The sequence below is a fragment of the Desmodus rotundus genome, chromosome 5, assembly GCF_022682495.2.
Source record: "Desmodus rotundus isolate HL8 chromosome 5, HLdesRot8A.1, whole genome shotgun sequence".
Classification (NCBI taxonomy): Eukaryota; Metazoa; Chordata; class Mammalia; order Chiroptera; family Phyllostomidae; genus Desmodus; species Desmodus rotundus.
Genome location: NC_071391.1, coordinates 32,226,789 through 32,253,718, shown reverse-complemented (window position 1 = coordinate 32,253,718; position 26,930 = coordinate 32,226,789). Strand labels below are relative to the sequence as shown.

Below are 26,930 nucleotides of genomic sequence, written 5' to 3'. Positions count from 1 at the left end.
ATTTACAACACGAGTCAACGCCACGCTTCAGTGCCTTTTCTGGGTTTCCACAAAATGTGTCACATTGCAAAGCCTGTGGTAGGACAAAAGGACCTACTCTTCAGCAGTTTTGTTCGTTTTGATTTTCCTTGTTGAATTTGCTATCATGTTGTGTGTTTCCGCCGGGAGCCCCCTTTTTCTGTCTGCTCAGCGGACGGATTCTGGAAGATTGCTTTCCTTTGTTTCCTCCTCCTCACCCCTTCCCCACTTGATACCAAAATGTCGTATTCTTTGCAGCTAGTTTTTCAAACTTCCTCTCCATTTTTGAAAACTTCCCTCTGTTTGAAAGACAACATCGAGACGTGCAAGGTACCGATGAAGCGTTTATTGCCTCTCCCATCCCAATTATCGTAAATAATAAAACCCTTGTTACAGATTAAATTCTTAATAATTTTCCTCCAAAGGTCTCTTCTAACTTTGGGTTAGAAGGACTGTGATCACTTCTGAAGAGAAATACTGTCCAGCTACCAACGAGAGGATGCCTGGGGACAGGTGTCCACCGGGGCAGGGGCACTTGGAAAATGTCTCAGTCTGACAAAAGATCTGAGAATCGGCACACTTTTCACTCTTTCTTTTCCACTTGCTGTGTGAGGCCTCCAAACCCAATACCGGTAGGGCCAAAATTTTTGGCATAGCAAACTGTGAACGAAAACAGAAGAGGGGAGAGAGAATGGGCTGGTTAGCACCATTATTTCAGTTCCTTCTGTCCGGATACGGTTCCTTCACCTTGAGAAGCATCCTTCTGATGAATGTATTTATAAGATAATTTGTAAGTAAATGGAATACTTTATTTTAGCATAAAAGTAGTTTACAGTCACACCTCGGTACTCGTTGGCTTCAAAATTCCTCAAACCCTGTACTTGGTGCATTTTGACGAGAAAAAAAAATGTTTCGGCACTCGGTGCTCGCTCGGGACTCGGCACACTTGCTAGAACTTGTATGAGTCATTGTGCTGCCCCGCAAGAGAACATGCTTCATCATCTGGCACTCATTGGCTTTGGCACTCAGCGCGAGTTCCGGGATGAATTAATGAGTACCGAGGTACCACTGTGGACCTCACTGTGTTCACAGACGCTTTCTTATTTGAGTTGACATAATCTGACTCCTGATTGCCTGCCCAGCCTCACGCCCCATGGCCTCCTGCCTCTCCAGGCACACAGCAGGATGCCCCAACTCCGGGCCTTTGCACTCACTGCTTCCTGTTCCTGGAAAGCCCCTCCCCAACCTCCATTCATCCTTCAAGGCCCAGGGGAACCTTGGCCTCTGAGAAGTCTTCCCTAACACCCAAGTGGATCCCTTGCCTCTTCGTATGTACGCTGCTGTATCGTGTACCGTCTGCTCCGAGAGCTTTTTTCACTTGGAAATGCAATGATTGGTCTACATGTTGATCTCCCTGCTGCTTACAGAAACATGTTAGGGGTTTATGGCCTCTGAGTACTGAGGACACTCCTGTGTCTCCTACTGCCAGGAGAAGGCAACCACTGTGTCTCACTCAGCGTGAGAAAAGCTTTGGCAACCTGCAGTCTTGATGAGTAATGTCCTCCCTCTGGCCCCTTTAGAGTTCCGGTCACACCACCTGGAGATCTTGAGACACCGCCATGAAGTGAGAGGGTGGGAGGGCCCGGCTGAGAAACACAGGCCTAGGAGAGGCTGTGGGGTTGAGGATGCATCGCCTCTTTCCTTTGGTGGCATCAGGAAAGAGCAAGGCTCTGCTACCTCTCCATGAGACACAGGGATCATGGAGGCAGCTGGGGCCAGGGCTGCGAAGACCAGAGGGAAAACCTACTTGTCAGTCCTGTCTCTATCAGTAAAGGCATGTGCAACAGCAGCAATGGTAACATCAGGAAGAAAAGGGGGAGAGAGCGATAGAAGGAGGGAAGGAGAAAAGAAGGATGTGTCTTGAACTAGAGGGGCCAGACTGAGTTCATCCTCCCCAGTCACCCCTAGCTGCCACTCAGGTGGACAGAGGCCTTTGGGTTTTCAGAAGAAAATGTGATGCTGTTTGTCCAGGCCTGTGGTCCTTTCCAGAAGCAGAATCAGAACACTGCTTCCTCCTCATTTTCTCTCCCCGGCAGGCACCCAGCCCCCCGGAACATCGGCCCCCGACATGCTCCGATGGAGAAGCCCAGAGCTGGGTCAGGCAGGGGATTTCTTTGCCTAAGGTGGTTTTGCGCCCCATCCTGAGAGCCCAAACCGTGCTCGGACTGAGCACCCGTGCCTCCTGGCAGGCCCGGGCCTCTCCGCACGGACACAGCTTCTCCTAAGGACCCTCCTCAGGAAACAACTCTCCAGAGAGTCTCCGGAACCTCTCACCTTTGCAGTAGAGTTCCCCATCTTTGTCAGTGACGTTCGTGGACTCCAGACTCTTCCCACAGATGGCGCAGCGAAAACAGGCCTTGTGCCAAGGCTGAAGGGCACAGGAGAACACGTGTTATACACAGTGTGGTGGGCAGCAGCGTGTTCTGTTTCCATGGTCACGACCCAGACCAGCCACATATAAAGGAGGGCCACTGTCCTAATAATTCGTGTACCTGATCGGCCCCCAGAATAATTTCTCCAGGGAGCTGAAGAAAATAAGATGCGGTGGACTGGGCCAGCAATTCTCAGAACCCCCCCCAAAATAAACTGACCAATGTGATTTCCATATGTATTCCTTCAGAACAGACTAGAAGACCAAGGAATAAACTGGAGAGGGGGACTTGGACTTGGGGCAGTGGATAACATGTTGCATATAAAGTTAAAGAAGAAAGAAAGTGGATAGGCACTTATGCAGGTAGCTCACCCTCACTTTAGTTCCGTATTTCCAGTAGAAAAGAGTGCACGGCTGGGACCATCCAGGAAATCGCCTGCCTCCCACACATCTGCCCGTCTGCCAGGCATGGCCCAGGGGCTCTCATACGTCCTGGGTGGACGCTGCCCTGATATTTGAGGTCAGTCCCACTCTCCATGGCCCTCTGTCCCTCATTCAGTACAAGCAGGATTTTTTCCCTTTCGTCAGGCCCAGATCCTTTGGTGAATACCCTGGCTTCGGGCCCGAGGCGGGAGCTTGTGGGGCACCTGCACATTACTGCCGCAGACGTTTGAAGGCTCTCCCGCCTGCCGGGACACTTGTGAGCCGCTCTGGCTGCTGCGAGGCGTTTGCTCTCTCCGTCGGTGGGGATGCCGCAGCAGATTGAGTTATGTAGTGGTGACACCTTTCTGGAAGGCTCTCGGGGCTGACACCTTTCCGAAAGCACTGGACTCTGAAGGGCAGGGGCCTGTGCATCTTTATCTCTAGGGCCTGACAGCTAGTGGGCTAATGCTTGTTGCTCGAATTTGCCAGTTCTGGGTTCCAAGGGCTCTGAGGCGACAGGCTCAGCCTGGGAAAGTGGGTGAGGATGGGCGGCCCCTAAAGTGGTCCCTCGGAGCTAAAGAGAATGAAGGCTCTGGCTCCCACCCCCAGTCCCTACTTCCTTCTCTCGCCCCTCCCAGCCGATCTGGTGCAGATAAGCAACTCCTGCCTGGCTCACGTGGAAGCCCTTACCTTGCCACCTCCCATCACCTTCTCAGCAGCATAGACTGACTTTCCGCATCGAGGGCACTTCTCTGACTCTCCAAACTTCGCAGTGAACTTGGAAGGGTTGCTGGTGGTGGCTGAACGTGCTGGCTTTGGGGATCTAAGGGGAACAGACGAATGAAACCTATAGACCTGCTTTGGCAGATAGTACTAGCTGTGTGACCTTAAGCAAGTTACCTAACTTCTCTGTACCTCAGATGCCTCATCAGGAAAATGGGGATCATCATGGCACCTTCCTCCCAGAGTTGTTGAGACGCTTAAATGAGGTGATGTGAGTAAAGCATTTAGAACTGTGCCTGCCTGGCATGTAGTAAGGTGTAAACCCTTTCTATTGTAAAGCACTAGCGTCCATGTGTGTTAGCTTGTGTGACTGACATCATGTTGTCGTTGCTGTGACTGGTTAGGTTTTTCTGCACCATGTTATATAATCCACCGGCCTGCTTCCTGAAATGAGGAAATGAGTTGTGAAAATGTTACAGGGCAGGATGGGATCTGGACAGCTGATAATAAACAGATCATGAGCCGATGCGTCCCTTGCTCCCGTGTGGGCAGTGTCCAAGATGGAGGCACAGTACCAACCCCTGTGTTTCCACATCTTTCGTGTTTTCTTGCCCATTTACTGCTTGAGTCTCACCATGCCCTCTAAAGTAGGCAGGACTAGTTGCAGGAAAGTGAGGGTGGGAGGCACAGCTGCCTAAGGTCAAGCAGCTCTTAACCAGTGGAGCCGGGATGAAACCGAGGTCTCCGGTCTCCAGACTCCATCCGTGTGCAGCACCGTAAGAAAGCCCTGACATAGAGGAGTGAGCTTTGGGTAAGGCACGGCAAACACTGAGGTTGGTGTCATCTTCTTTAAAGAGAGTATCCAGTTGGGATTGGGTCATGAGAAAAATTAAAATAGCTAATCACACATCCTCGCACTTTTCCAGGGCTCCTCTCTTTGGGAGGGAGCAGATGACCCTTCAGATGGTCTAACTGCTCCACGGGTCAGGCCCTTCCTGGGACACTGCCGCCGCCAGGCTGGGCCTTTCTGCCCAGTCCCACTGCAGAGTGGAGCTGGACGCCAGCTGGCCAGACAGCAGCTGCAGGTGAGTGGCTGTCAGTCTGGGCTCAGCTCTGGGCTGGAATCGGCATGATCATGAGATTGGTAGGGCAGCCTGGCAACTGGAGGAGGCACAGCACCATCTCCCGGCTTCCCTAGGATAATGTTCAAATGTTGAGGGAAACTTTGGCACCACGTTGGCAACGGGAGACCCATAGAACAGTCATAATCGTTTACTCCTGACGTGCACGGCCCATCCCCACAGAGCCACTCCCCCTGTGGACATTAGTCATCCTACAACCCAAGGGAAGAAGTCCTTTGGTGGCAAGCTCAAAGCACAAGGCCATTGCTTCTGTGCCATATTTACATGATTTACACAGAAAAGCTCAAACGGAAGAGAAGAGACTCCATGGAGTTTTGCAAAGATCAGACAATGGAACATCTGTACTTTCTGCGTTTTCTCTTGACATGCAGACCGAGGGCCATGGTGTAAAAGTAATTGCCCCTTAGGAAGACAGATAATTTAAGAGAGATTTTGGAGAGATGACACATTGTTAAAACTTGATCAGACTGAATATTCCTATTGTTGGCAGGTCAAAAATAAAGTCCATTCTTCCACTTCCAGAAAACGTTGCTATGGGAACGGAACAGGCTGCCCTGATAACTGGGGCTGTGCGGGGCTGGGAGAAGCGGGACAGTGACTCACTCTTGGAACTGGAGGCCCAGGTGTTCGCCTGTGTCCGTGCTGAGGCAGCCGGCGCCTTGTCCGAACCCGATGCCCTTGGGGCCGTACCTGCGCCCATAGCAGACCTTACAGTAGATCTCCGACTCGTGAGCTGCGACCGTGGTGCTGTCCAGAGCCTTCCTGCAGGCCACTGCCGAAGAAAGGAAGGTCAGGACTTTGGGGTTACATTCCTCCCCCTTCCCTGCCCCTCCAGTGCCATGCTCAGGGCCAAGAGGCCCTTGGCCAAGAACACTACTTTGATTCCTAACCAGTGCATCCATCTGCCCTGGGCTGTAGATTCAGAGGCACTCCTCTGTCCACAGATGAGGAAGCCGGGGCACAGAGCAGGGAAGTAATGCAGCGGTGTCCGGCTAGAAAGGGGCGGAACCGGATGGAGCCTGGTGTGTGGTCTCAGACCAGCTAAGAATATTGCCTCTGAATTGGATGAACCTGAATTCCTGTGTGGCTCACCCTAAATGACATTAAGGAAGAGAGATAGAGAGAGAAAGAGAGAGAGAAAGAGAGAGAGAGTGTGTGTGTGTGTGTGAGTCGAGGGTAAGGAGCTGAGGCAGGAGAGGAACGTATTCTTTTCTCAATCATGTCAGAATCCAGACTGAGCAGTCTCTGTACTTATCATGACCTTTGAAGGGCGCTGCGCTGTTCAAGGACACAGTTACCGCTGAGGCTCCTTTGATCGAGTTCTAGGTGGTGAGGAGGGTAGACCTACCTCAGAGACCCTTCGGCTTCTGTTGGCTCAACCCCCCTGTCACCATATGCTACGTAAAGTGTCCCCCATAATGTCAAGTGTGTAGGACGAGCCCTCAGTTTTCCAAAGAGAAGATTTATGGAGTTATTTTGCCAATTTAAAAGGAACACTTTTAAGGATGTAAATGACAGTGTCAAATCCCTACGTATAGTATTTAATTTAATAATGTAAATCACATATTAACTTGGAGGTGTTATTTTTTCTAGTCTCACACAAATTCAGGAAACAGTTGTGTCCAAACTCTGTCTCCGCATCTTCAGCATCACCAGAGTGTCTTTCTGAGACAGCTGGCCCAGCTCCAGAGCAGCTCATCGCCACTTGTCGCAGCCTGTTGGCACCTGAGTAGAGAGCTGTCACCTGGAAATTGTGTCTCAACCAGAAGTCCCTATCGACATAATATTAGGGCAGCTTTGAAAGAACATGCAGGATCTCCACAGCGTGATCACTTGCTGAACTGCTTGGTAACAATAACCCCTGAAGGTTGTTCACGGTGGCGCTCAGGGCTTGCAATAGCGAGGCCACGGCCCCCGGAATAAGGATGCATGTGCCTGCAATTTGTTTGCCTCCCTTTTTAAATGTTAACCGGTTCCACCAAGTGGCCTCTGCGAGCAAGTCAGCATGGAATGAATTTGCTGCAGGCTCATATGCCTTCCTCAAATGGCATTTTAGTTTAAAAAAGAAAGGAACTGGATGTGAGAGTGGGAGCAGACCATAAGGATGTACGTGAGGAGGACCGGCCCCAGGCTGGCGGCTGTGTGGTGGGGAAACCGGCGTGTGGAAGTTCACGAAACAATTCTGCCAATGTTACGGGTATTAAAACTTCTGTAAAAATGTTTAAAAAATAAATGAATAGCAAAGTAATTGAGAGACTGTCTTACAGCGTGAGGGACTTTATAAGGCCTTGAAAACAAGGGAAACCCTTTCATGAGGAATAATTGGGCGAGGTGGGGGGCGGGGGTAGATGCCTATCTCTGCCCTTCCTGTTGCTCGCAGTTACCAGCCTTCAGAACGATTTTTCAATGATGTGTTGATGTTGCAGAGTCTAGGTTCCTTAAGGGCAAGATTTTCATCTAACTATCCTCAGAACACAGTGTGGAGCCTGGCCCCGAATCAGTCCTCTGTAAACACGGGTCGCATGAACGGATGGGTGGGTGGATGGATGGACACACGCACACACGCGTGAATGAAGATCAGTGCCTTGTCCACGATTACACCACAGGACCCTGCGGAGCCACGACTGGCCTCAGAGCCCTGGACTCCTACTCCAGCGGCCATTCCCGTCACTCCAGGACTGCCTATGCCCCATCCCGCCCTGGCCAAGTGGACAGCCACTCCTGGGCTCTGACCAGCTCCCGTGTGCAGGCTCAGGAGAGCTGTGCCGTCCAGTACGGTGAACTCTCGCCTGCCACGTGAAGTTCACAAGATGCGCACCGTTTTCCAGCACTCGATACAAAATAAGAATATACAATATTTTGTTAATAATTTGTGCGCTGATATATATTAAAATTATACTTTTTTATATATTAGGTTAAGTAAAATGTTTTAAAATTAATTTCACCTGTTTCTTTGTACCTTTTAAACATATGGTTACTAGAAAAGTTAAATTTGCACGTGCGGCTTGCATTATGCTTCTTTTGAACGTGCTAGTAAGGAGGATCAAGATCGGTCTAGAAGTTGGGCAAACATGTTGGTGGGGGACAGGCTCAGGTAGGCTGTGCCTCTCCGACCCCCATCTCTGGCAATTACAGGGTCACCTGTGGACAGGCAAGTCTTGTGATGACAGTGTGAAAAATGTGCCCCTCTCTAGGATCTTTCTGCCTACCACCTGAGAAATCTCTGCTGCTCACATCCCCATCCCACTTACGAGTTCTAAGGAAAACGTCAGAGGATTAAAGGAATATACCACCAAATGCCCAAACCCCTTCTGCCGTGGCCCCATCTTCCTGCTGACTGGGGAAGGCAAGACACCCCTTAAACCATGGAGAGCTTCACTACTGTCTTCTGTTCCCACTCAGGAATCAAAGTCAATCGAAGGAGACTGAGGGCCTGGAAGCTGGATTTCCATGTCAAGAACTCCAGTCTCCTTGTCACCACTGTGCGGTAGGTATAACCCTCTTGACATTTTTATAGACAGGGAAATGCAGGCTTGACAGGGAAGTTACCTGCAAAGGTCTCACGGTCTATGGAAGAGCAGAGACTCAAACCTAACATTTTTACTCCAATTCCAGGGTTCTTGCCAACACTCCCCCACCCCTTTATAAAGAAAACTGGCTGTTTTTGGATAAAAGCCAGAGGGTTGTGGGGTAAACTCTCTTCAACAATGGCTTCTGGGTGGATAGCTGTATAATAATAATAATCAGATGGATGTGTCCAGTGACTTAAAAACAATTCACATCATTAAAACCCAAAGCCTTAGTAAATCTGCCGCCCCAATCACTCAGAACAGTATTTCCCCCTGTTCTTCAGTGATATTTATGTTTGCTGTGGGAAGTAAGCCTGCAGCAGATAAAATGTTACTGTTTCTGGCAGCTTAAGGATAGAGGGTCGCCTGTCCTAACAGACAAGTCCTTGAAGGAGCTTCAAGGAGCCCAGCCCTTGAAGTTCTGTTTGAAACCGTCTGGGGCAGCGTGACGTCGCCCTGTGGTCACTGGCCTGAGGCATGGAGGTGGGGCGGGGGACTCCGTGGGGAGGGGCTCTGCCAGATGTCCAGGAAAGCTAACCCTTGGGCCAGATCTACTGGAGGGACGCAAAGAAGCTAAGTGGCCAAAAAAACAGGGCTGGCTACCAAGAAATTCCAGAATGCACTCCTGTCAAAGAGTCTAGACTGGGAGTCTGAAGATACAGATTCTGTTCCTGGCTCAGCAACAGGTGCTTGCAACCTGGGCTCAAAGATGAGAAACAACTTGTCCAAAGTCACATGATCTGGGCAGAGCCAGACTCCCAGGTGAACCACCGCATCTTAAAATTGCCCCAATTTTAACATTTGTGCAGCTGTGTCTGGCAGGTGATGAACACATTCCCTTTGTCAAATGACTGGTGCCCAGGCCCTGAACCTCTTCATTTTCCGACTCTTAAACAGAATTGGCACGTATTTCTCTGTCTGATACAGGTTCTTTCTTTAGAAAAAACCCATTGGGCTGACTTCAGTGACAGCCGGCCAGGGCAAAAGACACTGAGAGCCAAATCCATCCTGGTTCCAGATAAGTAATGGTGTCTTTCTCCGCCAAGTCACACTTTGGAAATGTTGCCTTCGGGTTCAAGTTTTCATCACCGAGAGCAGTGGCGGGCCAGCTCGCTCTGACGTTGAGCTGCAGGGAGATGGCCTCTGAGCTGGGCAAGTGGTTGGAGAGTGGCTTAGGAGAGCACCCTCCCTTGCTAAGGTGGGATCCACCCACTCCCAGGGATGCTGATGCTGCTGGTCCCGGGACCACACCCTGAGGAGCACTGACAGACAGGTATCTGCGGCTAAGGGGGCTTCGTGGGGTCCCCCAACTCACTGCAGTGGAAGCAGGTCTTGTGGAAACTCCTCCCGTTGCACTGGATTTCTTCTGCGTGGTAGACCGTCTTATCGCAGGCTCCGCACTTTGCTCCTCCACCCCAGTTCGGCATCTTGAAGACTTTCCGACAAAGGTCAAGTCTGACAGGATATAAAGCGAATACCACAAATTCAGGCAACCTCAGCGGTGAACCAATTACTGGTAGAGCAGTGGTCTGAAGACCTGGATCCTGCCCCAGCTTGTTTGGTCACTTGTTCGTTCATCCATTCAGCAAGCACTGCGTGCAAGTTGCAAGGCATTGAATAAGGCTCTGAGAAGTCACTTTACTACTTGGGGACTGTGTTTCCTCTTCTGTTAAATTTCAAAAGCACCTGCCTCTCTGGACCTCACAGCGTTCTTGGAAGGGATGGATGAGCTTATTTTGTGCATATAAAATTATATACAAATACTAAGTATTATTATTTTTCCACCTAAGGGTTTAAATATCATTCCATCAGGGTGGCAATAACCTATTGAAATGGCCTTACCTTCCTATCTACTTCAGTGCTTCTTGATGTGATGCACCTTGAATTTTGCTAATAACATGCGGATTCTGGTTTGGTAGATCTGGAGAGAGGCAGAAAGTTCTGCATTTCTAACAGACCCCAGGCAGTGCTAATGCTACTAGTAGTGGACCACCCTTTCGGTAGCAAAGCCTTAGCTAATCTTTCTGATAACAATATATAGAATATAAAATATCCAGTTCAGATTTATTCCTTCTATTCATTAATTCTCTTTTTAAGACATATTATTGCTCAGGCGATAAGCTATATTGGCACTACTCTAGATCAGTGGCCTGGAAACCTGCCTTCTGCTTTTGGGGCTGGCTGTGTGCATGGAGGTGACCTGTGGAGCTTCTCTTACCTCTGCCTTCCCAGCTACTCTATAAAGAGCGTCATATTTTCCTTGCTGCCTCACTGGGCTGTTTAGAGGACCCCGTGACGCGGGGTGCAGGAAGGTACTGGACAGAGCTCGCAGTGCCAGGTGTGATCACAGGAGCCAGGTGATGACACTGTGTGTCTTCCCACACCTTCGAGCACATTCTGCTGCAAGGAGCTGCTGATGCCCACAGCCCTGGCCCATCATTGTCTCCTCACTAGAGAGTTAAGTTCGAGAGATACGGGGCAAGGGGGAGCATCAAAAAAGTTTTCTCTTGCTTCCTGTGTCTGCGTGTAAGTGCGGATCCAGTTTTCAGTTTCCCCAGAGCAAAACTAAAACAAGTCATCAATACTCGGTGAAATTTCTGCAATCCTGCCAGCCCCCCCACCCGAGGGGGGGCGCAAATGTCACTGGGACCCTTTGGTTTCTATGGTTTCTAAGAAGCTTGGTGCGTCATCTTGTCATGGACACCAAGCACTATCAGGTCATTCCAAGCAGCTGCTTCTGACTTTCTTTTTCCCTTCTGGGAAGCTGTTCACCTTCTTATAATAGTCGGTGATTACCACTAAGCCCTCCTGGGCACTGGCCAGGAGTGTGCATCCCAGCCTCCCAACAAAGACAATTTTTGCTAAGAAACAGAAGGTAAATAGCAAACAGACCACTGAACCCGATGCTAGGACCAAAGGGGACATCCCTGTCTAAATATCCTTGCGAGGAGCTTTTCCCCTTTACAAAAACTGGGCGAGGTTAGCCAGGAACATCCTATTCCTCCTCTCATAGAAGCAGGCTCTTTTAATTCCATAAAATTTTAGAAAATAACTATTTTAAAATGATTTTATTTATTTTTAGAGAGAGGGGAAGGGAGAGAGAGAGAGGGAGAGAAACATCAGTATGTGGTTGCCTCTTGCACTCCCCCTACTTGGGACCTGGCCTGCAATCCAGGTATATGCCCTGACTGGGATGCGAACCCGTAACCCTTTGATTCGCAGGCCAGTGCTCAATCCATTGAGCCATACCAGCCAGAACAAAAATACCATTTTTTAAAAGAAACATTTAGTGTTTCTATTTCTGTAGTCAAGTTGTTTATTATAATGGACACAAGTAATGGATTTTGAGTTGAAATCCTTGAGATCAAGTCTGCATTCATTCATTCATCCATGAATTCATTCACTCACCATGCATTTACCACCTAACTATGTCAAGCACTGCACCAGGTGAGGGATCACTGGTGAGGGATCAAGGGGAGGAAAACACAAAAGTGCGTGATTGGTGTCCTCTAGAATTGAAAAGCCCACATTCTACTGAGGAAGATGGGCAGGAGCCAGAATACTCTGCTCCAGAGAAGTCTTGTGAGAAGCGCATGCAAGCTCAAAGGAGGGAATGGCTACCCACATTTACACCGGAGACGAAAGCAGTGAGTTGTTGGAGGATCACAAAAGATGGCACAGCAAATGGGGCTTTGAAGGGTGACTAAGAGTTCACCGGATAGAGAAAAGTGGGAGGAACACTTCAGGCAGAGAAGATTGCCTACAGAAAGGCAGAGAGGACTCACTATCCCCTAAAGGAGCCAAAAATTGTTTATTTTTTTACTCCATTAAACTTTTTAGGACTTTGAGGATTGGAATAGATTTTGAAGATTGACCAACCCCCTGATTTACAGACAAGGTGAGGCATAAATAAGCATTCAGGAGTATTTTCTTAGCCAACTCCCTTTCCTAGGAGCCATTTTTCTCTGATTAAAAATGACATGTTCTCTAGAAAAGAATAGAATCACGTGATTTTACTTGTGTTCATTTTGATCCGGAGTTTCAACATAGTATAAAATAGAGGAGAAATGTAATATATATCCAGGAACGTGACAGTGACACTTGTGAAATTAATGATGTGGAAACTTTCATGAAAACAACCCTAGGTCAGATTTCTCATTTCCGATCTCCAGTGGAGATTTCATTGTCACGTCCTGCAAGTTAATGGGAGAGAGAAGGCCCTCTTAGGGGTGTGTATGTTCTGCAGCTGCCTACATGTGATATTTTTCAAAGTGAGGATAAGATTACAGATAATAACCTCTTCGCGAAGTAACATATCCTAGCACGGGTTTTTAAAAATGATCATAAATATCTGACACACATATGTATACATCAGGACTTGAAACCCAAAATAGAAATCTGTGAACATTCCATTAAACAGGTGCTCAGTTCCATTTCTGAAGATGGATTTGTAGCTGTGGAGGCCAAACACAGAAGACAGCTGTGATTTTTTCTTCCAATGCTCAAAAGCCAAAAGGCGGAGAGTGTTGTAAAGCGTCCTGAATTGGAAGACACAGGTTCTAATCTTGACCTTGTGACCTTGAACGTGGGTGAAAAATAGCGATAATACAATCGACTGCACTTTCTTCGCAGGATCATTGTGAAAGCCATGGAAATATGACGCTATTTAAAGTGGTACAGTAGCCCCCCCCTTCTCTGCTGGGGATGTGTTCTGAGACTCCCAGAAAATACCTGAAATCACACATAGTAGCGAACCCTATATATGTAGTTTTACTCAGGGGAAGCATTGTATGGCTACACATCCACACCTTTTCACTTAAAGCAAGCACTTTACGGCTTCTCTGTGGCGTATCTGATTTGCCAGCATCTCTACTCCTGCTCTTCAGGGCCATTATCATGTAAGATAAGGGGGACTTGAACACAAGCACTGGGATACCACAACGGTTGGCCTGAAAACCAGCTCAGCTGCTGAGCGGATAGCTGCCGGGGGGCATATGCCATGTGAATACGAGATTCACGTCCTGGGGGAGATTCACATCCTGGGGGAGATTCACATCCTGGGGGAGACACGACTCTCGATCTCATCATACTACTCAGAGCTGTGTGATTTATCACACTACTCAGAATGGCGTGCAATCTAAAATGTACAAATTGTTTACTTCTGGAATTTTCCATTTAATATTTTTGGGCCAAGGGTGACTGCCCCTAACCAAAGCCACAGATAATAGAACCACGGGTAAGGACAACTTTATTGAGAAGCTTTTTAAAGGCAAGGCATTATTACCTCCTTTATATCAGGGTATTCAAATAGAACCGTACTGCTCAGTATGTAGCTATGATTTGAAAGCACATTTAGGTCCTGACTTACATGCATAACCTTTTTAGCCTCCTGCTTTGCTTTGGAATTCCTGTGTCTCATCGCTCCCCTAGCAGGACCCACAATGTGAGCTCACCCTGGCAAGGTACCAAGGGATGGGCCATTTGTTTATCAGTGTTTCCTGGCACTGGGGAGGATCGTTGAAGGTGGGATGCCAAATATAGTCTTTCCTGTCACTCAGCCCCATTTGTCCCCTGGGTCACAGTCTCCATCACATTTTCTGGGCCAGTTTGGGAGATGGCTGCATTATCACAGATGAAGTCGTTGCTCAGGATTGACATGTAGGACAGCCTGAGGTTTACGAGGATGAGAACGAATGCAGGGCCCTGCTACTTCAGCTAGGGAGAGGGTGGACTCCAGCCTTCTGGATACCCGGGTCCCCATGAGAGACGACGTGTACAGACTTCCTAATGAATAACGCTGTGGAAGAGGTGATACTGGGAATGTGTTGTAGTGGGGGCTAGGAAAAGCACTGGGTGAAATGTAGAAGCGAGTCCTAGTTCTGTCTTGCCTCCTTGAAGCTGTATGATGTGGGAAGATTCTTCAAGCTCTCTGAACTTCAGTATCCTCCCTAAAATGGGCATAATAGTCCCCTCTGTTTTACTATTGCTGGCAGGATTGTAGCAATACAAATTTATATCAAACCACTTTGTAAACAGTAGAGTATTATAAAATGTAAGTGCTCATTAGTTCTGCAATAACGCTAAGTATTCATGCATCAGTGTGGATTTTTAAAAGAAAAACCAACTGTGTATCTTTGACACATTCTTTCTAATCCAACCCTTTGTTTTGTTTTTAAACTGCCAGCTATGGAGCTGAAAGGCGATCCATGGGAAAAGTGGGTGGGGTGGATACCACGGGCGCTGAGTGATTCTGTTTCTTCTTTGTCCATTAAAGCACCTGGGTAGGAAATGTAGGCTCTGACTGGGCAGAGTCCTCAAGTGAGTGAGTTCAGCTGTGGTTCATTTAGTCGTCCTATTAGATGCCCAGTTGTCCTATGGTGAGTTAAATTGCCTACACTGGCTGATACAAAGATTTTGGATCGTAGAAACTTTTATCTGGAATCTAAGTGATAGTTATAATTGTTACTAATATAACAACATTATTATTGAAGCTAATGTGTATCTGGAGACCAGCCCTTGGGCCGGATATTGTGTCATATCTCATGTAATCTTCACAGCAACCCTTCAAGGTAGGTGATGTTACAAACTTTACTTTAGAGATGGGGACATGCAGTCTGCGGGACATTACATTGCCCAAGGTCACATGGCCAACTGAAACTCGGGCCTCTCTGACCCCAAAGCTGTGTTCTTACCTTAACCACTACTTATTATTAACTGTGTATCAGTGGATTCATATAAAGTATCTTTGGTACAACAGCCCTGCAGAGCTAATTTTGTTATCCTCATTGTGCAGATAAATAAAACAGAGACTCAGAGCTTAAGTGACTTGTCTGAGGTCACACAGGTGGTAAGTGGCGGAGCTGCAATTCAAACCCCAGTTAAGCTGGTTCTGTATCCCCCGTCTCTGCTTACAACACGCGGGACAGGGAACAAGGCTCAGCTCCCACCAGTTGGTAGGAATTGGGAACCCATTGTCTCAGTGGGACAGAGTACTCATGGGTGGGAGTAACAGGGAGACTGAATTTAATTCAGGAAAATAAAGGACTCCCTAAGAGTCGGTGCTATTCAAACAAGGAAAGGGCTCCGTTGGGGCTGAAGAGGTGTTCTCTCTCACTATGGGTTTTACCCAGACTGGGATGGACGTCCAAGGGCTGCAGTGCAGTGAAGCCCCTTCAAGGGCCCTTCAAGCCCTGAGACAGATTTAGGGATCTGAACAGTGACTGGAGCCTTACTTTGCAGGAGTGCTGCCCCGTTGCACCCCCTCTCAAACGCTGCCTTTTCTCTGTTCTCCTAATCTGATGATAGTAAGGAAGATGATGCTGCATAGTGGAAAAACGTGGCCTTTGGAAAGAACCAGGCCAGAGTTCAAAAAACACTATCTGTTGGACCTCGGGCAAATTGCTCAAAGCCCGGGGTCCTCATGCATGTAAAATGAGAATCCTTGTCTTGAAGGCTGTTTTCAGATTAAATAAGATAATAATAGCAAAGATGCTATGTGTAAATCCTTAATACAGAGTGTTTAATAATTTGTGTTGCTGCATCATCGTCATCATCATCATCATCATTATTATTTTTACATCTCTAGTTTTTAAATCCTTTTTCTTCAAACAAACAAATTTCTCGTCGCTTCAGCTCCATGGCCCTTTTGGTTCAAACTTTGAACCAGTTTTGCTTCTCAGCCTTCAGAGTGTGCCGCACCCAGGAACAGAGGCAGCCAGGCCAGGGAGAGAGCCGGCCCCTTTGGGGGGCCCAAGGTGCCTGGTGCCAGAGATGGCATGTCAGGCAAGGTCCTAAACCTGTGCCCTGGGACAGCCACTTTCTTGCTTTGGCAGCTCGGTGCCTAACACCAGCCGACCTCCCTGATGACCTGTGCTTTGAGGGGAAGCAGCAAACCCAGGCAGAATCCCTCCCTGTGGCCCGGGGAGACAGTGCCCTTCAGCTCCCATGCACAGGACACTCAAGGTCAATAGCTCCCTCCTAAGCTTCTGAACAGAGAGATACATGAAGTCCCCTGTGGAGAGGCTCTTTCACAAAGCCTGGGAAGCATAGGTCACTTGTTCCCAGCACAGAAATAAACCCAAGTGTTGGCTGGCATCCCTTTAACACTTAGACACGAAAGACATGCCTGCACATTACACTTAGGCCGTAACACGCGGGTCGTATGACATCTTTCCTGAAATTGTCTCTGAAGTGTGGCCAACGTTTACTCTCAGAAACTCACTTTGTTCTGTTTGGACCTTTGTAATTTGTTTTTAAAGACCATGTCGCACTGGCTCTGCCACTTTCTAGCCGTGTGACCCTGAGTAATTCCTTTGCCTCCTTGAACTTGTTTCTGCCTCTGAAGGAGGACTTCTTGCAGGGCTCTTTGTGACAGTTACGTAAGCTGCTATTGTTCCACACGCACAGTAAACAGGGCAGTAAGCAGCCAACAGTTACGATCAACCCTTTCCCATGGTGAGGCTCAGAAAAGTCTTCCATCCTCCGTGGCCCTTCAGACAACCGTGGCCTTCCTGCTTTCCTTCACTGCAGTGAGCAACTGTACTTCTTCCCGGTGAGGGTCCCGCATGAGGCCCCACCCTGAATGCGCGTTCCCAGACATCTGAGTGCTAGGCTTGCAGTTGGAAATCTGCCTGCCTCAGGAGTGTGTTTCCTGTGTATTGTACTGCTAGTCTGGGTGCTTTTGTAAACCAGATTTGTCTTCTAACTCCTGGTCAGCTTGTCGTTGACTCTGACCCCTGGGCTTTGTCATCGCACCTGTGCCTAGCGGGAAACCCTCCTGCAGCCCTGTGCCTTTCCTCCAGGCCCCACAAATTTGTGTACCATTGTTAACCTTTGCAAAGGGCTTTACTATACCCTCTCTCATTTGATTTTCACAAATCCCTTTGGGCTAGATGGCCTCGCCTTAATTTTACTGCTCAGAGAGGTGATGGTCAGGTCTGCCCCCCTTCTCTCTGATGAACAGCGTGTGCATGTGGGCCGCACCAGTCTGCCTGGGCTGGAGAGGACACCAAGCCCTAGGGGTCAGCTGTCCTCCGTGCCAATAGCCAGGGCCCATTGAATGACTGAGTTGATCGGAATGGAACCAAAGCCAAGCCAGAGGAGTCCTTACATTTTCTGGGTCATGAACCCATTTTACATACATTGTGCTGTGTTGGATGTACCCAACATTGAGATTCAGCCCCCAAAGTAAACTGAGGACACAGGCTCTCCCTATTTCCCCGCCCTTCCTGCTGCTCACGCCCACCCTTCCCTACATTAGTGCTACTTCTACCCCCCCAGCCCTGACACAGGACGTGGTCGGTACCAGCTCATTAAATTGCATTGAATTGTACTGCAGAGAGAACAGCCTTCTCGGGACTGGTTCACCAGCCTCTCCCTCTTGGGGGAGTCACCGCTCCAGCTCAGGGACAGAAACAGGAATTGGAGAGGGCACCTTTGTTCTCTGCATAGCATTTCCGCTCAGACCATTGCTTAAAACCATCTCATTCTCAGCCACACTCATGCCTGTCATTCACTGGAACTTAAGGGGCGGGGGGAGGGAGGAGAGAGGGAGGAAAGAAAAGAAAAGAGAAGGGAAGAAGAGAAAAGAAAAAAGAAAAGAAAAAAAAAATCTTGACTGAAGCTTAGAGAAGACACTGGGAATCAGCCCCTCACCCCTGGCTAGGAGTTATCCTCCTACTAAGTAGAGCTTTTCATGGGTTTTCAACATAGCAATGTCTTTTTCAGATACTGTTTTCGTTCATTTAGAATGTTTAAAAGCAAGCCTGTTGCTAACCATCCTTGGGATATAAAATCTGTTTTGAACCAACAAATGTCACTATTTCCTGTATGCAAGACAGGGTATGAAGTATGGACATCTCAGTCCTTCACTTACACCTTTGAACAGCGCCATCCCTTGTATTATGAGCACTGGAAAGCTGGCTTCTGCCGTATTGTATCAGTTACACCACTTTCTGACTGTACGGTACCTGACAGCTTAGAAAAATGTCACCATATCCATACTGACCCTTGCAGAGGAACCCAAGGCCCTGAGGGCAGGAACTTCTCAAAGTCACACGTCCATTCATTATGTGGTTCTAGGACTGGAATTCAGCTCTTTTGACTAGGACAATAGGAAACATGATTCCACCTCGAAAACAGTTTTAGACCAAAAATAATACCTTACCCATTTCTCTGTCTGTGAGGTTCTCTTAAGCCCCCAAATGTTAATTGCCCTTTTCAGGAAGTTTCTAAACAACTCTTAGGTCCACACCAGAGTCCAGCGTAGCTGGAGTCTCCTCACACAGACCCACAGTGGCTAGTAGTACCTGGGTCATGAAACACCTCCTTACTCTGTGGGACCTGTCCCAGTCCCAGCCAGCCACCAGACCAGCAGCCCACCCCCCTCCCACACGCTTGCTGTGCTCCGCTTACCTGCCTGTGTGGTCTCTGGCCGCTCAACTGAGTCAGGGGGTGTTATCGTCTTCTTTAAATATGTGGAGGCTGTCACCAGCCTTGGCGTGCAGAGGGAAGGGTGGGAGGGAGGCTGGGGGAGAGGGGGAATGAGACATGAGTGACACAAGTGCTATCAGAGGCTGAAAATAGCCTGTGACCGAAGCCCTGAGTTTCGTTCCCCCCACACCAGCTGTGGGGCCCTCGGAGAACAGTGTCTTTTGGGTTCTGTTTTCATTGCCAAGCACCTATGGCACCCAGGGGTCCATCTGTGGGGTGTACATGTTGGATCGAGTGGTTGGGCCAGGAATAAGAGCAAAGGAGGGTTTTAGGTCTAAACTCGTTTTTTCCAGGCTCCTATTCCCCTGACCTTTCTGGAAATCAAGGCGAGGTTACCTGTAAATGAATCATAAGCCATATCTGGGAGCCCTCTTGAACTCCGAGGCACAGACCAGTGCACTCGTGAAGAGAACTCAGAGCTAAAAATAAGAGTGATGGGTGTCCGAAACGATACTTAGATAAGCTCTTCAAAGAAGCTTGGGGCAGGAAGGTCAGTAATCATCAAGTTCCTGTCACTCCCTGGCCCACCATCCTGGGGAAAAAAGTTTTCTCTCAAACGTTTTCAGTTACTTTGTTCATCACCTTTTTCTGCCTAAGAATGTAACATGACAGAGGATCGTATTTATACCCAGTCTTCGTAAGCCTCTGTAAGACATTGTCTTTGGAGGCCTAATTCCTTTCTGCCCCGTGCGCACGTATCTTGGCTGTGATCAAGCACCAAGGACTCATATGAATTCTAGAATTTGATAGCTGACAAGAAGTTCAGAGATTTAATACACTAATTCTTCATGTTATGGCAGAGGTACCTGAGGCACCTAACAGGCTCAAGGCTAAGCAATGAGTCCCTGGCAGGTTCCAGATGGAAATTCAGGTCATTTGTCTCTCGGGCGAAGGCACTTTCCGCTAGTGTTGACCTGGATGTTGAGGTTAGATGTAGGTAGTACCTAATTGAGGGGTATATAAAATCTAGCCTTTAGATCAGCCATATTAGCCCTTTAATTGTATGCCCCCCCCAAAAAAAATTGGGTGAGTGATAGAATATTTCACTGTAAAAAGGGTTGGGTTAATTTCACAAATATGAACACAGCACAACCTATGAGATATCCTTGGTCTGTGTTTTCATATAAAAGTCTATTCGTCGCAGAAATGGGGAAATGGCGAGTACTCCAGAATGTTAAGCTTATAAGAGGTTTTAGAAGTCTCCTAGAATATCAGATTTCAAATTTGGTGGGATTTTTTTAGAATGACAATACTTTTTTCCATAGATAATATTCAATGGAACATCAATTTATAAAGCAGGTGAAAGAGGGCGTTCCCTGCTTTAAACAAATAGGTGGTCTAATGGTCCAACTCACACAGCCTTTCCCTGAACCCCCAAAGTGGCTTCTAAACTACTTCTTCGGGACAAAATTTAAGTCGTAAATGTGCCCCACCACTTTTATTCTATAGATACAGATATTAAGGTCCAAAGAAAGGATTTGACTTGCTTGAGGGGAGATACAATGTATGTAGTAGAATTATTTCTGGAGCCAGAAAATCTGGGTTTGAATATAATGTCTCTGGCTCTTAAAAAATGTTTTCTAATTCTACAACACAGGAGTGCATTTTTATTTGTATTTATTTACTTTTTTATTGTTAAGTTACAGTTGTCTGCATTTTCTCCCCAGCCCTCCACCCCACCCCAGTCGCATTTTTATTTTGAAAGAATAAACAATAAGGATGTGTTCAGGGTAAAATGTAAAAGTTTCCACTCATAATCCCACTCTCCTCCCCAGAGTTAATAACTGACAATATTATGGGTTTGCTAAATTGAATCATCTTCTTAAAGGGGATTTTAGTGCATTCACATTTATTATGATTCTGGATACATAAGCAATCATTCCTTTCATCTAATGTTGTTCTATTTTTATAATGTTTCTTTCCTCTTTTTCGGCCTTTTAACAATAGTCTTTACTGGGCCATGTTTTTCTCTTATGAATTAGAAATAATTCTCTTCCTCTAATTTAAAAACAAATGCTACAATAAACATATTTTATTTACATCTAGATTTAATTGGTAGCTATATTCTGTTTCTTCCAGGGGACGAGAAACTTGTAATAACCTCGGCACACTTCCACCGTCACCACATCGCCCTCTTCCCTCACCTTGACCCTGGAGTTCCACGCCTGCCCACTACAGATCATCTGCGTCATGTGCAGATCATCTGGGGCTTTAGTTTCGGGTTGTCATTCATTTCGTTCACTACACATCAGTGGTTATTTGAACTGCCTTCTTCTTCATCCAACTACTGTTCCTTGTATATTTTTTATATTTTACATTTTCCGAGAGAGAATGAATTCTTGATGAATTCATTGTAAGAGTCTGTGGTAAATGAAATTTCTCACACAATTCAAAAGGTCTTCTATTAGTTTGCTAGAACTGCTATAACGGACACCATATGCTAGGTGGCTTAAACAACAGAAATTTATTTTCTCACAGTTCTGGAGGCTAGAAGTCCAAGATCGAGGTGTCAGCAGAGTTGGTTTTTTCTGAGGCCTCTCTCCTTGGCTTGTAAATGGCCATATGCTCCACATGTTATCAGAGGTCTTTCCCTGTGCGTGTGTCCTAGTCACCTCTTCTTATAGGGATACCAGTCATGTTGGATTATGGTCCACTCACACGACCTCATTTTATGTTTAAAGGACTATCTCCAAATACGGTCACGTTCTGAGGTACTGGGGGTTAGGACTTCCACATGTGAGTTTGGGGGAGACGCAATTCAGCCCATAACAGGCTTCCTTTTGCCTTACACTTCAATGCTGGTTCTGTAGTCTCCAGAGTTGTTCTGTCCAATACAGCGGCCGGTAGTCACATGAAGCTACTCACAATGGAATTATTTACAATTGAATAAAATTAAAAATTCAGTTCCTCAGTCACAGTAGCCATATTCCAGCTTCTTAGTATCCACCCTTGGCTGGTGCCCACACCTCGAACAGCACGGATGTAGCATATTTCTGTTATTACAGATGTCCTCCCGGACAGTACGGCTCCAGATCCTCTTCATCTGAGAAATGAAGCCCATCCCTTTCGGATTCTATGAAGAACAGATAATACTGGGCATGTGTTAGGTACACAGCAGGGTGCTCAATCAATGCTGCTGAATGCGGACTCAGCAGTAAGTGAATGGGAATATTGGACTAGAACCCACACTTCCTGTCCTGTTGTTTCCCCAGAACAAGCGCCAATGAGTGAGCCATGGGGAAATGCAGGGCGTGGAGACTATCAGGCAAGAGACTGGGGGGCACATGGATGGCAATCTCAAACACGTGCCTTAAACCAGTGCTCTTACACCCCAAATCAGAAAAAGCACTATTCTATTTAATCCTCATAAACACTTTGTAAACAAGTATTATTATAGCCACTGTCCGAATGAGAAATGAAATAAATGCAGCTCGCGGAGGCTAAGTAACTTCTCCACGGCCGCACAGCGAGTCAGCGGTGAGTCAATGACAATGTTGGCCTTGAATCCACTGCTTTCTCTTCATTCCCTAAAATAACTAAGAACTGGTAAGGCATTTGGTAACACAGATCACTAGGGGGACAGAAAATTTGAAACCCAGATCGCAATCCAAACGCCTTCTACAACAGTGGTCCCCCAGACGGTTTGATCGTGGCCCCCTGAGCAAACATTTTTGAGCAACACCCACATACACACACGTGTATATGCACATGCGTATATTTATACATTATAAAATATATTTTATGTTATGAAAGTATATTTGTAAATTATAAAAATTACGGTGGCATTATATATATTATGAAACATACTCAAAACTATATGCCAAAAGTATGAAAATTGATGTAATAAAAGTTCCAATTCATTTTCTCACACTCCAGTATTGTTTCGCACGCTCCCTCAGGTGCTGGTGCCCTTGAACTCTGGAAACCATACCATACACAGAAGGAGTAGGCTGTGGAACTTAGAGGCCTGGAAACCTCAGCCTCCATCTGCTCACCCAACCACTCTGAAAAGAAACATGATTGTGTAACAGGGTGCAGCCAAGAGGGGGGCCCCAAACAGAGATTTGTAATGGGGTCCAGAGCTCAAGGTGTCCAGGAAATATTAGAAAAAAAATATATAGGATGTCTTCACCCCCACAAGTCTGAGCTGGGGGATAAGACACATGGAGCAGGGCCATTCAGAGCTGTTTTGTATAGCAACAGCTGTGCAGCTAACCTTTAACTGGTCTCATAGATACGTTAAATAGCTGTGGCTTGCTTTGAGCCAGGGAGATGGAAGTGATGTCCACTCAAGATTTAACTGGGAGGCAACACCCCCTGGTTATAGCACCTGTGTGAGAGCTTGGAGATGATTGGCTCCAGGCCTTGGGGCCACACCTGCCCAGACTTACTACTGCAGCCCAGTAAAGCTGGAAGAATAGGGAATGCTGGCAGGTGTAACTGATTGTGGGAGGAGTCGGAAATGGCGCTGCAGAGGAAGACTGGTGCTGGGATTTAAACCCAGGCACAGCAGCCATACTTGGGAGAGGGCCATGCGGCTTTGGCGGAGAAGAGGGGGGGACCACGTGGCTTTGGGTTGCTCCTTTTTGCCACGTAGCTTAGGAAGCAGGAAAGACTTTGTGGGGAAGAAAAGGGGTGAAAGGACTCTTGCTGGTGGGCCATGAGAAGGTGCCACATGGCTCTGAATTAACTGGAGATCGTGGCCGAGACACAGCGGATGGTGCCGGAATTGAGGGGCTGCCTGAACCACGGACTTCTACTTTTTTTCCTGAGATTCGGTACCCCGAACTGGGCAGAGGGAGAAGGAAGGACTGTGTGCATCTGTGGGTATTCTAAAGAACTTCAGTGTTTTAATAAAGACATTAAGTCATTACTCTAAGTCTGTATAGATTTTAAATGAATAATTCCTTTCTTTTTCACCAATCTCTGGCATTGAGAGACATCTTTCCTCTGGCAGTGGGCACAGCGAACCTAATAGGCGGGGGGGGGGGCGGGGAGGAACCCCCGGAGGAAGAGGGAGGGGTCATTTTATTAATAGTATATCCTTCACCCCCACTAGGTCTGTTCTGTAACAACTGGATCTTAATGTATTCAATATCAGCCACATTCTTCCAGTTACTAGGGCTTTTCAGTACTTCTCTGCACGCTTCTCTGAAATATGACATTTGTCATTGATTCTATTTCAAAGAATTAATTTAAAACTATCATTCAAAGGGTGCTCCTGGCCATGTGTCCCAGACATGAAAGACGGGGAAATGGGCAAAACAACACTCTGTATCTACGTGGTTCTTTCTCCCAAGAGATAAAAATAAATAACGTCATCTTCACTGAAACAAAGTGAGACTTGCAGAAACAATAGTTGATTTACTTGCACCATCCAGACTTCGTTATCGTTCTCCTTGTTTTCATGACTATGCATCACTTGCCGATGATCGTGATAACAGCGTACTTTACACAGTGCTTTCATCTTCCCAGCACCACCTCGGGCTTCTGTCTTAGGTGTGATCTCTTTCTTCCCTTTCTCTGTCCCTCTGTGTCTGTTTCTGTCTTTCTCTCAAACAGTGGGAGGATATAGGTGTTCTTATCTGTTTTTTACGGATAAAGAACCTGACTTGAGCGGTTAGGTCACACAGCTAGGAAACGGTGAAGTCAGGACTTGAACCAGGGCCTCTGCTCCAGAGCCGATGCTCTGAGGGAAAGGCTAAGGATCTGGTCAGCGTTATGCAGCTGGGAGACAGGACACTGTAAGCCCGGAATCACTCCACGGCCGAAGTACCAACTCAACTTCATTTTGCACTGAGACGTTAGCGGAGCTTTACGTCAGTGGTCCCATGGGTCCACTAGAGGCTGTTCCTACACTTGCTCTGCAGCCAGTACAAAGCCTCTGGGAGAAGCCCAGAGCCGTACAAGCCCCTAGCATGCACGAGGCCAGCAAATTGACAAATGCAAATCAACGCAGAGGTTCAGAAGTGGGTCAGTGAGATTATTTTCTTAGAAGATATTTCCATGGGTTGGGTAGAGTCCAAGACTGTTCACCTGTATCAGCAATAGATACTTAAGCAATTCTTGGAGTCCAGCCCGTGTCTTTAGCCTTGTTCCTGTTACTGCTCTGGTTCAAATGTCATCCTAGATGTTTTCTGAAGCCTCCCAGGCCGTTCTCCCCAGCCCCCTCCATGCCTCCACTGTTACCCGAATCCTCTTTGGAAACACAGGTCTGATGGCACCCTTTGGCTTGAGGAGCGCTTTTGACACCCCATTACCACCAGAGCATGCTCAAAATCTTTGGCATGGCATTCAAGTTTCTTCATCTTGCCCCAAATTAACTTTCCCACTTTTTCTCCCACCACCCCACTTTCCCTTGTGCTATCTTTCAGCCTCTCCAGTCTAATCACTGTTCTCTAAAAATAGCGAGCAATTTCATGCCTCTCTGCTTTGCTCATGATCCATCCTCCGCCTGGAATGTCCTCCGCCTCCTTAGCCTGCCCCCACCTCTGCTGGAATCTTCTTCATCTTTCCATAAGCAGCTCAGATGCTGCCTCTTCCGCACACCTCTGCTCCTGCCCCCACCAGGATGTGCCCCTCTCTGCGCCAGGCCCCCAAACACTCTCCTCAGTCTTGTCATCGCAAGGAACTGGGGCTGGTTGTTCACATGTTATTTCGACTCATGAGATGGAGGACTTTTAGGGAGTAGAGAGCATCTCGTTGAGCTTTGTGGTTTTGGAGTTGGCACCTCGTGGGCATTTGAAAATTTGGGGTTGAATTTATTTGTATAATTGAGAGGTTTTGAGAGGTCTTGAAAGGACTAACTTCCTACCAGATCTGAGATAAACAGCAAGAGAGAAAGCACAAATTCAGCGAGAAGAAATCACTTATTTAAGCACATAGTCACTCCACGTAAACTGTTGAAGTAAGAACTGGACGCCTTTTTAGAACCCTTAGGAGACTTTTACTGGCGTTCCCCAAAACTCTGTGCTGTGCCCAGAGTGGAAGGAGCACCGGGCTGCACGGGGCAGATGTGGGTTTCTGGTCTGAGCTCCGTTACTAACTTAGCTGTCTGCCCTTTGACCGGTCAGTTCTGATTCTTTATAGATGTTCGAGCTGGGTAAAATGACTTTGAAGGTGTCTTCAAATTCTAAAAGTTGATGATTCTGCTTTTCTAGCTATAAAAACTAAGTCTTTATTTCCCCTTTGGTGTGATTATCCCTTAGTAATAAGAGTAGTCATTCTGTCTTGTCATAAAAACACCTGTCTTGCTGTGGACCCATTACATAAAATTTGGGCATTAGAAAGAGTATAAAATGTTTTATGAAATGAGAGATCTTGATACAGGGAAAAAACAAACAAAAAATACCCTAACAAAAAACTCCCTTCTACCAAAACACATCAGGGCTCTGTCCCTTTAAAGTTGAAAAGCTACACATTAAGCTAAGAGAAAGACCTCAGAAATAATAGTTGATCGGTTGGGATCATAACGATGAAAGAATAAAGAGGTCAGGTCGTTCATGAAGACAGTTTGGAGAGGAAGGAGAGCTTGGATGCTGAGTTTTAAACTCAGATCTTTATGGAAGGCATTCCTACAATATGTCACAGATACAAAGAAAATTGGAAATCCTCAGGATGGTGAATGGACCTGTGTCACTGGCTCCCGCTGGGTGCGGTGACAATTTCCTTCTGTGTAACGGGAAACCTGAAAGCGACCTCCCATATTCTGAAATGCTCTTCTACCCATTTTTTAAAAACTGGATTTATTTTTTAGAGCATTTTTAGGTTCACAGCAAAATTGAATGGAAGGCACAAAGAGTTTTCATGTACCCTCACCCCCACACGCACAGGCTCCCCAAACCTCAGTGTCCTATGCCAGTGTTCGTCAGTGAGCCCGCACTGATACAGCATATCATCCAAACCCATAGCTCACTCTTGGTGTTTGATGTCCTGTGAGTCTGGACAAATGTATAATGACATGTATCCATAATCATTGTATCATACAGAATAGTTTCAATGCCCTAAAAATCCTCTGTACTCTGTCTATGCACTCCTCTTTCCCCCAACCTCAGGAAAACTGGTCTTTTTCCCCCCAATAGGTGTTATTCTTTTCTTTTCTTTTCTTTTCTTTTCTTATTGTTCAATTACATT

General features: G+C 47.0%; 1 protein-coding gene across 1 annotated transcript; it reads right to left on the bottom strand.

Annotated features, from left to right (window-relative positions):
* Window positions 1-349: 349 nt before the first annotated feature.
* On the bottom strand, window positions 350-18,815 carry CSRP3 (cysteine and glycine rich protein 3). The gene is made up of 6 exons (XM_024558953.4): window positions 18,720-18,815; window positions 9,622-9,761; window positions 5,341-5,509; window positions 3,563-3,695; window positions 2,353-2,446; window positions 350-678 (listed from the first exon to the last, which is right to left on the bottom strand). The coding sequence occupies exons 2-6, from the start codon at window positions 9,731-9,733 to the stop codon at window positions 602-604; spliced, it is 585 nt and encodes a 194-aa protein (XP_024414721.1). The 5' UTR covers window positions 9,734-9,761; window positions 18,720-18,815; the 3' UTR covers window positions 350-601.
* Between the last annotated feature and the right edge of the window lie 8,115 nt (window positions 18,816-26,930).

What these genes read in the sequence shown, in the direction of transcription:
- CSRP3 (XM_024558953.4), bottom strand. Translation starts at nt 9,733, where the DNA reads ATGCCGAACTGGGGTGGAGGAGCAAAGTGCGGAGCCTGCGATAAGACG. An exon ending in CTGGGCCTCCAGTTCCAAGA is followed by an intron (nt 3,696 to 5,340) that starts GTGAGTCACTGT and finishes TGTTCCCCTTAG; the next exon opens with ATCCCCAAAGCCAGCACGTT. An exon ending in TGGGGAACTCTACTGCAAAG is followed by an intron (nt 679 to 2,352) that starts GTGAGAGGTTCC and finishes TTTCGTTCACAG; the next exon opens with TTTGCTATGCCAAAAATTTT.